This window comes from Alternaria ethzedia (genome assembly GCF_023757985.1).
Source record: "Alternaria ethzedia strain BMP 0044 chromosome Unknown scaffold_27, whole genome shotgun sequence".
Classification (NCBI taxonomy): domain Eukaryota; kingdom Fungi; phylum Ascomycota; class Dothideomycetes; order Pleosporales; family Pleosporaceae; genus Alternaria; species Alternaria ethzedia.
The window spans coordinates 160,314-172,368 of NW_026056220.1; the positions used below are offsets into that span (position 1 = coordinate 160,314).

The window sequence follows — 12,055 nt, forward strand, 5'->3', positions numbered from 1 at the left end:
TTTATTGTAAACATACCTCATTCACACGCGCGACTAACCGCTATCCAACGAACAGCTATATCCTCGCTCTCGTCCGACGAAACGCCGACTTGCTCCGGCTTCGCCTCCAGTCGCTCTCATTACTGGCTAGTCCGATCATCGCCCTTCTCCATCTCGTCGCGTTCGTGCTCCCTCCACAGCTTCCCCAGCTGCTTCATAAAGTCGTCGTCGTAGTATGACCACGTCTCTGGTACCTTGGTGCTTTTCCACCCGAACACCTCGCGAGACCTCTGGTTCATAATGTTGTTGTACTCGATGGGGCGGTCGCTCTCTGGCAGTTTTGCAAGCTCCAATATCGGCAAGCCACCGATCTGGCATACAAGATGGATCGTCTTCTTAAAGAGCCTAGATGGTGCCGGCTGGTCGGGCTCCCATTGATCTTTTTCGTCTTCATGCAGGACTACATAGGACTGTTTGAGGACAGCGCTATCCACGCCAATTGCACTCATAACGTAACTTGTGATCGGCCCACGTCCACCATTCCTGTTTCTCCAATGCCAGAGCTTGATTTTAAAGGTAGATAACTCCACGACAGTCTGCGGTATCGCTAATGTGCTGCAATCGATACCTGTAGGGTCCAGTCCAATCGTATACGTATACTTATCGCCGACGCGGCGGGGGCGAGTAACAAGGTTCGTATACTTATCTTCCCAATGCAGAAATCGAGTCTGGATACCGTCGCATGTCAGACCCCGAAGGTAATCGCCATGTCGCTTTACCATACCCGCGGTCTTATCCGCAGGCAGGTCCTGCAATACGTAACACTGCTTGTCGATAAAGGTAGTCTGCGGGAACAAAGAGTATGCCCTGTTCCAAGTGATAAAGTTTAATGTCGCGGTAGATGAAGCCGCGTGGAGCAATTTGCATAGAGGAGAATCCCTCGAATCCAAGACACAGACGGTCAACCCATCATACTCGGCCTGCGGCTTTCGGAATATGGTCAAGCCCGTCATGTTGTACTCATCAGCGATCCACCGTTCTTGCTCCAGGAAGTCGAATATTGGGGCACGGAGGTCCAAGGGCTTAACCTCTGAGTACTGTGTATAGATGTATAGTTCTTGCACGGGAGTTTGGAGCTCGTTAGCAATGAACTTGCGGGCAAAGTCACCGCCGATGATCGCGCCAGTGTTGGCTTGAACTTGTCTGAACGCCTTGGGATTCTCGAAGAAGGATTTGAGCTTTGTCTCAATGTTCTGGTAGCATGAAGGAAGCCCGCTGATGAGCGCAGTACGAACGCCTGTCGATACTTCAATCAATGTCGAGAACTCCTTCGGGCCGAGGTACGAAATGAGAGTCTCCTGCACTGGCGCTAGCGAGGACGAGAGGAGATGAGAAAGATCCATGGTGATTGCGCGGGTTGAGGGTGGGGGTTATCGTTGCGCTGCACCGTAAATTAATTCGGAAGGCGCAGCGAAGAAGTACCTGTATAGAGGAAAGCGCAGGCAGCAGTGGCGATAGAGGGCTGCATTGTCGATGAATTCGGTTAAAGCCTGCCGATGTGGTTTTCACGCCAAAGGTTGAGATGGTACCGCGGATACCGTTCCAAAACCGACCCCATCGAGCCAACCAAACGGTGGACATTTGCTACACCAAACATCCGACCGTTTCCCCTATTGCCTTGCATGTGGCAAAGTCTTTGGTGAGCAGTTTCACGGCATTGATACGTGCGGAACTTATTTGGGTCGCAGGGCCGCTTACGTGTGTTGCTCCTAGGAAACATCTCATTGGTTGGGTGAATTACCCCGGACCGAGGCAGTGCTCGTTGTACCGAGCCCAAAGGTACGGTCCGCGCAACGTCAACTCAATTGAAGAGATGCAGCATCAGTGGAGCGTAGAAGTATTGGCCTTTGGTCGAAGGCTTCGAAGTGAATTGACCTGCCGTCATGAGCCCGTGCTCCGATAAGACAATGTCGAGAGCAACCTATCACGAACCTTACGCTCCTCAGTTCCACATCGCTTCGGGGAACTGCTCCAGGCTTCGCCCCCACGGATGGTGTGCACACTCTATACAAGGAAATCACCGCATAGCCCAGAGACTACAATGGGACAGAATATGCAAAACCAGAAACCATAGCGTCAATGTAGTCTCCAGGGTGTTCAGCTTTCTCCTTGGTCGAGGCGTATGCGTAATAACGTAGGTACTCAATGCAGCGACTGCTTACTTTTGGATGCATGGTCTTTCTTCGAATCGTTCCATAATTTTACCATAGCGGCAGTGCTGCAGTGTTGACGGCAGTGCATGCGTACGCTGGACGAAAAATGGATACATAACTGCCCATGGCCGTTCAGCTATCATTCAGCAAGCGCTGGTGCTATATTCCGAGATGAAGTCCTCTCCAAGTACCCTGTTCTCTTCCATTACTTTCAACCTTTTGTTGTCCTACAAACGGCAAGCCAGGTTCAGCGGCTGGCGCGGTGGCTTTGTTCTCGCCATCATTGGCTCATCACTTGTCCTGCTCTTTAACATCATCTGCGCCATAGTCGCTGCTGCGGCCGGAAAGCCACACGACGGGATCGCTACGATCTATACAGGCAACTGCGTCCTTGCATCGCGTTTAACAACAGGTCTACAATTACTCATCAATATACTCAGCAGTTCCTTGTTGGGTGCGTCAAGCTATTGTTTACAACGACTTGTAGCACCTACGCGAGAAGAAATTGACAAAGCCCATAAGGAAGGCAAATCGCTAGATTTGGGAGTCTTAAGCTTGAGGAATTTACCAAACATCAGTAGGAGAAGACTGGCTGTTTGGTTATTGCTCGCTACAAGCAGTCTGCCTTTGCATTTCCTGTGAGTATAGACCGCTTAATACATATCAAGGTCTTCTCATATTGAACGAAGCTAGCTACAACTCAGTCATATTTCAGACAACGGCAACGAACTCTGTCGACATTGCGATGATAAACGAATCCTTCCTCACCACGAGGGGAGGGTGGGAGCTTAGAGACGTTGATAATAAGTACCGTCCCTACTTCCAGGCCCTACAAGACACCTTTCTGGACAAGCAAAACCCGAGTGCATCTCTTTTCGAGAAGATCCCGGCCGTTAAATGCATTCATCGCTACCAAACGACCTTCATAAGGGCTGGCAATGGCTTCGCTGTTATGGCAACAGACTACTCAGGGGTTAAAGGGGAAACAATCGACAGCAGCTCACTCCTAGCCATCGGTATGAACACCACAGAGATGTGGTTCGGCCCAGAGTTTGCTTCTCATCTCTTGTGTAAGTTCATTCGGGCTGTGACTTACGTATCTCACTCATATTCTGCAGATTGCCTTAGTGAAGATTCACCTGAACGATGCCAAGTACAGCTTAACCAGAGCATCTTGTATGTCGTCATCGCTTGTAACGTGCTAAAGGTGACCCTCATGCTCATGGTACTTTGGGGGATGAACCACGAAACCATCGTTACTATCGGCGACGCCATCGAAACATTCATCCTAAAGCCGGATAGTTCAACCCAAGATTGCTGTCTCGTAGATGGTCACAGTATCGAGCAGGCTCTGCGGATATCAGCGCGAAGAACACATCGATACCAGCCTATCAATCAGAAGCATTGGTACAGAGCTGTCAGCCGCAAGCGCTGGTTTTGTTCGCTATCTTTGTAAGACTACGCACCTAGCTCCTCTGTGTGTAGTACAGCCTCTGATACACTCCAGATACTTCTTGGTCATCGCCACAGCCGCATACCTTTATAGTCGCATGGGCAGTCGCCTGGTGAAATGCATGACCTGGGATGCCTCTGGGATCAAAGTCGACCACGTTTGCCGGTGGAATGGCTTCGGGAACGTCAATTACCGTAAGTTCATTCGAAATATTTGCACCAATCTGTTACCTTTCATCCCAAGCCATGGTACCGTGATCGCTTACAGGTCAAAACACTCATGCTACAAAAGGCTGACCATGACGACAACAGGATGGATACTCGATGTATATCTGGGTTCCACGTCCCTAATTCCCTACGTTCTTCTGGCCAACACGCCCCAAGTCCTCATATCTTTCCTGTACCTCACCTACAACGGGCTCTTTACGTCGATGCTCGCGAACCGCGAATGGGCGAGCTACACACACAAACGAGCTGCACTCCGTGTCACCGTCCCAAAGTCCACCCAGCGCTCTACGTACTTTCTCTCACTGCCTTACAAATATAGTCTCCCGCTCATCATCGTCAGTATCTTACTGCATTGGTTCGTCTCGCAGACCTTGTTCATCGCACCAATCGCTGTTTACAAGAACGATATACTAAAGCCAAGGCCCGGACGCTGGTGGTATCGTGATGGAACATCAGGCACCGGCCTAGGGTTCTCAGACTCAGCGCTCATCGCGGCAATCGTTATGGGATGTCTCTTAGTCGTAGTCTGTTTGGCCTTCGCTGGGATTTGTAAATATCCGACGGGCATGCCACTCAGAGGCACGAACAGTGCGGTTATCAGTGCGGCGTGTCACGTAAAGCACAGGGATGGTAGGAGGGCTGGAGGCCTAGATTATATTGTCGAGCGTCCATTGAAGTGGGGTGTCACAATCGAGGGTACCAAAGATCAAGTTGGGCATTGTTCTTTCAGCGACAAAGCAGTTCAGAAGCCGGTCGAGGGCTGCTTGTACGCTTGAAGGATGCTCGTTACAAGAGAGCTTTGCAGAATACATACCATTAAAGACTACCCAGCACACAGTTCCTAGGGAAATGTATACTTCTACCCTGGAATTTATTTTGCACATTGCGCAAACATACACGCATTGTCATCCGACTCACGCAGCCCACACTCCAATTGACATTAGGACACGGCAAAGACCCGTGCATGTCTGAAGCCTTCTTCACACATGTAAAGAGATGTCCAGAATCGTTCGTGAATATGTACGTGTCACGCTAAAACCACTCTATCGCTACACTATCTCTTCAAAAACGCACGCAAAACACCAACAGCCGCGCCAACTATTATAACTACATTACTCCTTCCTTTGCTCAACTTCCCTTCATCACAGCAATGTCTTCGCCAACCTCCTATCCACCCCCTTCCTCCACAACATCTATCATCTACGCAGCAGCAGTAGGTTTCCTAGACTCCAACTTCCTCGGCGCCTTCTTCGCCGCACTTCCATTCCCACCACCACCTGCACCACTACCCCCGTTCCCACCACCCTGCTGACCCAATTTCCTCGGTTTCCTCTTCGGCTTCTCCGCCGCCGCCGGCCCGTTGTTCTCTTTGTTATCACTGAACGACACCCTTTTCGGCTGAGCAGATCCATTCGCTGATTTGTTCGCCGTGGATGCGGATTTCTGTGATGAGGACTTCGCTGGTGTTTGTTGTGTATTTGGGGTTTGCTTTTGCTGGGACGGCGGGGTGGATTGGTTTGATGACTGGGGGTTTGCGGGGCCGCGGGTTGTGGGTGGGCGTTGGGAACGGGGTTTGGGTTGTTCTTTGGATGATTCGTTGGATTGGGGCTTTTCTTGCTTTGGCGGTTGTGTGCCATTTGTTTTCGGCTGCGATGGCTTTGCTTGAGAGGTCTTCTGAGGCTGGGGCTTAGACCGCTGCTTGGGTTGACTCGGCGCTTGTTGGGCTTGCTTCTGAGGTTGTTGCTTGGGTTGTGATGAGCCTTGCTGTTGTTGCTGTTGACCTCCACCTCCCCAAGGGTTCATCGCAGCTCCAACTCCCGCAATTCCAGCCCCCGCGGTCTTGACTGCTGACGGCATGCTCGGTCTCCAAGCAGTCATGTCTTTCGCGGACTGCGACCAGGTCTGCGGCATCATATCCGGCGCGTCATTTTTCATCTGCTCCAGCTCTTCTTTAGACGGTGCTTGCGTGTCCTTGGTTTGCATGACCATCTTCTCCAAAGCCTTCTTTTGCGATGGCGTCGATTTGACATCCGGGAGGAAGTCACCAACGACACCCTGAACACCCTGACTTGCCATCTGTCCAAGATCCCACATTGGGCCGTTCATCGCGCCATAGACCGATCCGATACCTCCTCCCAGCAGCCCAGTCACTGTGGATACCGTGCCGCCAACGAGCGCGCCGGTCAGCTTTCCAATAGTAACACCTGGCTGCACTCCCAATCCGGCACCAGCGGCGAGACCTTGGAAAGCACCCGACTGTGTATATTTTGCCGCCTTTCCGAATGACTCTGCTTCAATCTCTTTATTAATCGCCTTCGCTAGAATCTCTTCTCTTGCCTTCGCGTCACCCGCTCCATGCGCAGCTTGCCTCAACTCCCACGCCTTCTGTCCCGCCTGGAGCGCCATTTGCGCCGACACGCCTGCATTCTGCTTGATCTCATGTTCGGGGACGTTGCACTGTCCGCCACCAACGTGAACTTCTCCCATGTTTCAATTCGGTGAATTCGCAGGTTTCGATTTCGATTTCTGATGTCTTTTCTTCGGGGGTATTTGCTCCTGATGCAATTCTTCAATGTTATTGAAAGGTCTAGACAGGAGGCTGGTTTGACGGTCCAACGCTAGTATGACAGCTCAAGTGCGAATACGCTACGTCATGCACGATCGGCGAGATCATCGCGGTTACACGTGTGTGGTCAGCCGACAACCTGTTTTGACCACAGGAACGCGAGACGTAGTTTCTACAGCATGTAGGGTTATCCCTTCTGCAATCGGCGCAACTCTTCAGTAACAAGACCGATGGCTGTCACTGGCGGTTGTAAGTCGCTGCGCCAGTGTGTCATGACGTCAGCGGCCCGACGCCAGGGTCTTTCATCTACCAAATTCCTGTCTGCAGTACGCTATGAACGCGCCGCGTTGTTAACAGCGACTCACACACCCGCGTCGTTGGTATAGCTTTTGGTAGTTTGACGCGTGCTAAGGTGTCGTACATGTCACCCGGTTGTCAAATCAGTCGCCCAAACTCACCCTCACGAGTTTCGCCACCAAGAAAGACGTACTTTTTGATTGGCTATGATCGATTTGATCAAGCATACCACTATTTTACTCCTGCAAGAGATGCTACGCTTTCTTCATCCCATCGCCAATAGAAACAGCGCTCTTTGCACCTCCCTTCAGCTCCTTGTTCGTCGCCTGAATCAACACTCTCCGGTAGCTTGTTAGTGACGGAGTACCATTATCCGTGACTTCAAGTATGAGATGAAGCAATTGACCTTGAGCAACCGGCTTCTTACTCAGGAACTCGACCGCGCATTTTTCCGGAGGCGGAAGCCTTACCTCGACCTTCCTGCCCTCATCGTCCAGCTTCTTGATCACAAGTTGTGCAACCTCGCTGTAAACCAACCATTGCGTCGCCGTGGGTTCCCGATAATGCCACCACTTGAATGTAAGCTTTCCGCCATCGGGGTCGTATGTAGCGGATGCGTCGAGGGTGACTTTTGATCCGGCCTCAGCGGTGATTTGGACAGGTGCTAAGCCTTTGAAGCCGCTGATGTTGATGACGGGGTGGTGGTTTGCTTTTGCGAAATCAGGCTCCATGCTCCACTTGATGCGCGCGGCAAAGTCGTTCTGGAAAGCGTCGCGCCAGCGCCAGATGGTCGCGTGGTTGGATGTATACGTCCTGTCGCCAACTTTGACTCTGTCCACGACATCACTGTAGTGGTTGCTGTTCAGACCCTCGGTGCTGATGTCAGTCCGCCCGTATCGACCACCCCAAGATCCATAGTTGGGGCAGTCAGGTACACCAAGACCGTTCTGGATGAGGTAGAGGAATGTTGGGGTATCTCCTTCCGGGATGTAGAGATAGTCAGGGTACGCCTTTCCGAGTGGCCCGATTTGGATGTTCTCCTTGATCCAGCTCTTCTCCATCTTGGTGAAATCTGGCCCACCTTCATCAAAGCCGTAGTACTTGTCGCCGGAAATGCCGGTCCATGCTGCCAAACCGTACTGATTCCAGCCGTGAATGGAAGCAATGTAGAATACGTCAGGGAAGTTGTTGCGGATCCATGCACCTGTGTCATCTTGATCGGAGATGGCATAAACGCGGAGACGTGACAATAAGCGCTTGGAGTCTTCAGGTTCGAAGTCGTCGTCTACTTTGAGCAATGCTGAGGCGAGCGTGTTTGTTCCACCCCAGCAAAGAATCCATAATGGTTGGGTGGAGGGTGCGACAATTCGATCGTATAGCAGCTGTCCGCCTGGAGACAATGGAGTGTCTGTGCCAACAGCCGACATGCCGTAAGACTGGAAACTATCAGCGCTCCCGACGTGACGTGCTGTGTCTAGCGAATGGAGCTTACCTCGGCGCCCTTGCGAATCAACCCACGCAAATGTTGTGCCGTTGGATACTGCCAATTCGGGTGCACATGCTTGTTCAAGTTGTCGACAGCATCGGCATATGCGTTGATAATCTTCCCCATGTCTTCTGGGTGCACTTTGTTCTTCATCCAAGTGCTTGTGCAAGCTACAAGACCCTCCGTCTCAAACTCATTGGAGTAAAGCAGGTATCGACATAGCGACTCGGCATCATCCGGCTCATTCGAGATGTCCGACAAGATAAAAACGCGGGGCTTCTGCGAGTATGTCTGTAGTTTTTCGGTAGCCATGTTGGAGCCGGGTTGTTGGCGTGCTGAGAATCAACTGATATGCAAAAAATCAAGAGGAAGCTTTCTTTTGACGCTGTTGAGCTTTTGAGGTTATCCGATGCTACACCAAACACCCGAAGTTGTGCCACGGCGTCCGAGGTGGGGCTTTGAGCAACGGTGCGGTGTCCTTAGGCACCTCCTTCCGTCTGGAGGAAAGCCGGCTATTCTTGCCATCCGCCCGTCTCCACCTGAGGATACCCCTCACCATCTCTTGTACGAAGACGCTGCTGTTTGCAACTGTATCGTCGTTACCCCGGATTCCAGCACGAGATCCAAAATGCGAGATAGCCGTTGCCACGCCACCTTAGTGCATTGAGGCTCAGCCGTCTGCGCCACATGGAGCTAGACCGCATTGGATGGTAGCTCAGCCTTGCCCCTATGACGTCTGGAATCTGCCCCGCTTCAACACCACCAGCCACCCGACGTTAAAGACAGCAGTTTGGTTCATAATCAGGCGCCCAATAACCTAAGACAAGGCCATATATTCGTGCCGTCAGGCCGACTGCCAAGCAGTACCACCATGATCTCTTGCCGTAAGGAGTCGATAAGGTAGGCTGTGCTTCGCTGCTTCCTAGATATATAGCATCAGGCTACCTCCGATCGCATTCGCATCACACCTTGTATCCCAGATATCATTTCATCATGTCCATCCACAACAAGATCCAGCAGGCAGCGCAGAGGAATGAGGAGCTCCTTCGTGGCCTCGAGGACACAGATTCGGCGCCCTCACAGCTCAAGCAGCAGAACGCCTACATCGCTGATCTCGACGCGCAAATCAACAACATCAGGAAGCGCGTCAACGACCTGAAACAGAAAACAGCCAGCGAGCTAAAAGACCACGAAAAGTACCGCGACTCGCACTTCCGCCGCTTTGCCCACAAGGCCAGCGGAAAGAAGGAGAAGTTCGCCGAGAAAGCCGCCAAAGAAGAAAAAGAGTACTTCGACGCAATCCAAGAGCAAAAGAGCGCAGAAGACGAGCTCGCCTACGCGAAACAACTCCGCGCCGAAGCCGAAACGCGCAAGAACGAAATCGCGTCGCAAGCCCAACGCCACACCACGCTCCAAGCCGACCTCGACGCGCTCTACAACTCCATCTTCGCAGGCCACACGCCCGAATTTCCCGACGAAGATCGCAAAGAAGATGCCTGCAACGCCGCGCACGCACACGTACAAGACCTAACCCAGCGCCTCGAGCGCGAGCGCCACATCCTCTTCCTCCTCGGGCAGACGTCTGTCAAGCTGTCTGCCGCCCGCGAACACCTCGACGGCGCATACGGAATGTCGCAATACGACATGTTCGGCGGCGGCACAATGGCCAGCATGCAGAAGCGGAACTACCTCGAGCGCGCCGAGAGTTCCATCCAACAAGTGCGCATGCTACAGCAACAGGTCAAGCAGGTCGCGCCTGAGATACCGGGGCTGGGTCAACTCAACATCGCCATGGGTAGCATATGGAGCGACGTCGTGTTTGACAATATCTTCTCCGATATGCAAATGCACGATCAGGTCAAGCAGTCTATTGCGCAGGTTGACCGTGCGGGGAACAAGTGCGGGGAGATTATCAGACAGCGTGAGGCGCAGGAGAAGGGGCTGCAAGGCGAGGTTGATCAAGCAAAGGCGAAGCTACAGCATGCGCGGTTGCAACTGCAGCAGGCGCGTGAAGAGGCGTTTAGGAGGGTGCTGGGCGGACAGCAGCAGAATGTGGGTACGGGAGGATTCGCACCGCCTGCTGGTGAGGCTCCGCCGCCGGAGTACACGGCGCCGGCGGGTCCCCCTCCTGGGTACTCGGCTTGAACCGTGAGGTGGTGGTTCATGCGTGTGGCTTGCTGATACGGATGGGGCTTGTGTTCGGCCCGTATACCCTCCATGTTCTATGCTGTGGGGCTCGGCGTGACTTCTCTTCTAGTAGCTGTCGATAGAGACTGTTTATACGAATGAAGACACTTCTTGATGTAATCTCGACTTCGGCAATTGTTTCGACTTGGTTGAAGATAAGCTCGCTTGGTTTCTGGAAGGTGAACCGATACGGAGAAGCTGCAACGTTGAAGGGGGCACGTCAATCGAGAAAAGCCGAACAGGCCTGCAGCCTACATCAACATGTAAACCTACTAGATAGGTGACCTAGCGTCGATGTAGGCGCTAGACCTGTCCAGCTTTTCTCTTGTATGAGGTGGGGGCTAGTGGCAGACGGTTGAGGAGATAAATGATAGTTTTATAATCAAGCACTAGATTGGTGAACAAGGAAGGTGGTGGTTTGAAACGAGCAAACATGATCTGATTGTATGTTAGGTACTGCTATCTACACCACCCCTCAAATGAAAGCCTCATCGAGGTAGTTTCCAAAGTTGCTGTCACGGAAAGACGGCGTCGCACTACCGAAATCCGTGTTCTCAATCGCACTCCTCGCCGCAGCCGTCATGCTGTCCCACGCAATCAGCGGCTGCTCTCCACCTTGAGTCGTAGTCTCAATCAACTGGTGGTTAACCGGGAAAATGGACCTATATCCAATCCTTGGCCTAGTACCAGTGAGACTGGGGTTGGTAACCTTGTCGTAGTCGCCGTGAGCAGAGATGGCGACGCCGCGGATGGTGGCGGTGGTGGACTGGGCGGACAGCCAGACGACGATGTTTTCCCAGTCGTGGCGGTGGCCGAGACCGGGGCCGGGACTGTCTTTGGGCATGTACCAGGAGTACATGATGGCGTAGGCGCCGTTGTGGGCGGTGGCGCGGGCGTAGACTTGGCCGGGCGAGGAACTGCACCCGCTGTTTGAGGCGCCGGTGGGTTGGAGGCCGCCGCTGGAGGGTGTTAAAAGGACTCACTTTCTAGATTAGGAGTGACTTACCCTGTGTCACCAGCGGCGTTGACAGCGGGGAAGGGGACGCAGCCGTTTTCGACTTTGAGGTAGGGTTTGTACTTGAGCATGAGCTGTCCTACGATGCCTGAAGGAACGGTCTGGGGGAAGCCAACAACGGCATCATGGGCGATGACAGCACGGCTTTGGAGGTTGACGGGGGAGGCGAGGACGACGCTCGCGGCTGCAAGGAGCTGAATGGCAATGTTGAACATCTTGACTTTTGCTGAAAGCGAAGGGATGTAGGAATGAACGGCTATGTGTGTCAAGCGAGTGACAATGTCTTTGAGCCGGGAGACTGGCTTGGTCTTCAAAAGATGGTGGCAGCTGGTGATTTATACGATGGCTTCGGCGTTGTTCAAGTCGTACGGCTCTTCCCGATATCGTGCTCACTGAGTCCTCAAGTCTCTCTCAATCCCAATGGGGAAGTTCACGATACAGACTAGCAAAAGCGCGATACGAGCAGAACCGTGGGAAACACACAAACAGCGCACATGCCCTGATATACCACCACCAATTGGCCGTTTATCCAGCTCCCTTGGACGCATAACAACGTTTCCGACGTTGTCGCTGGGGTACCTGCAGCGCATCGGCGTCCGGCACGGGACGATTCAGACGTTGCATATTCTACG

The 12,055-nt window shown here is 52.6% G+C and overlaps 5 protein-coding genes across 5 annotated transcripts; 1 reads left to right on the plus strand and 4 right to left on the minus strand.

Moving 5' to 3' along the window:
• Positions 1-119: 119 nt before the first annotated feature.
• J4E87_008523 (uncharacterized protein) lies at positions 120-1,382 on the minus strand (the record flags this gene model as incomplete). Its single annotated transcript, XM_049380112.1, has 1 exon — positions 120-1,382. One exon carries the CDS (start codon positions 1,380-1,382, stop codon positions 120-122), a length of 1,263 nt encoding a protein of 420 aa, XP_049230109.1.
• Positions 1,383-5,072: 3,690 nt separating this feature from the next.
• J4E87_008524 (uncharacterized protein) lies at positions 5,073-6,359 on the minus strand (the record flags this gene model as incomplete). Its single annotated transcript, XM_049380113.1, has 1 exon — positions 5,073-6,359. The coding sequence occupies one exon, from the start codon at positions 6,357-6,359 to the stop codon at positions 5,073-5,075; it is 1,287 nt and encodes a 428-aa protein (XP_049230110.1).
• A 630-nt stretch (positions 6,360-6,989) lies between these two features.
• On the minus strand, positions 6,990-8,533 carry J4E87_008525 (uncharacterized protein; the record flags this gene model as incomplete). The annotated part of the gene is made up of 2 exons (XM_049380114.1): positions 6,990-8,171; positions 8,228-8,533. The coding sequence occupies 2 exons, from the start codon at positions 8,531-8,533 to the stop codon at positions 6,990-6,992; spliced, it is 1,488 nt and encodes a 495-aa protein (XP_049230111.1).
• A 559-nt stretch (positions 8,534-9,092) lies between these two features.
• J4E87_008526 (uncharacterized protein) lies at positions 9,093-10,366 on the plus strand (the record flags this gene model as incomplete). Its single annotated transcript, XM_049380115.1, has 2 exons — positions 9,093-9,121; positions 9,202-10,366. 2 exons carry the CDS (start codon positions 9,093-9,095, stop codon positions 10,364-10,366), a joined length of 1,194 nt encoding a protein of 397 aa, XP_049230112.1.
• A 517-nt stretch (positions 10,367-10,883) lies between these two features.
• On the minus strand, positions 10,884-11,638 carry J4E87_008527 (uncharacterized protein; the record flags this gene model as incomplete). The annotated part of the gene is made up of 2 exons (XM_049380116.1): positions 10,884-11,367; positions 11,415-11,638. 2 exons carry the CDS (start codon positions 11,636-11,638, stop codon positions 10,884-10,886), a joined length of 708 nt encoding a protein of 235 aa, XP_049230113.1.
• Positions 11,639-12,055: the final 417 nt, after the last annotated feature.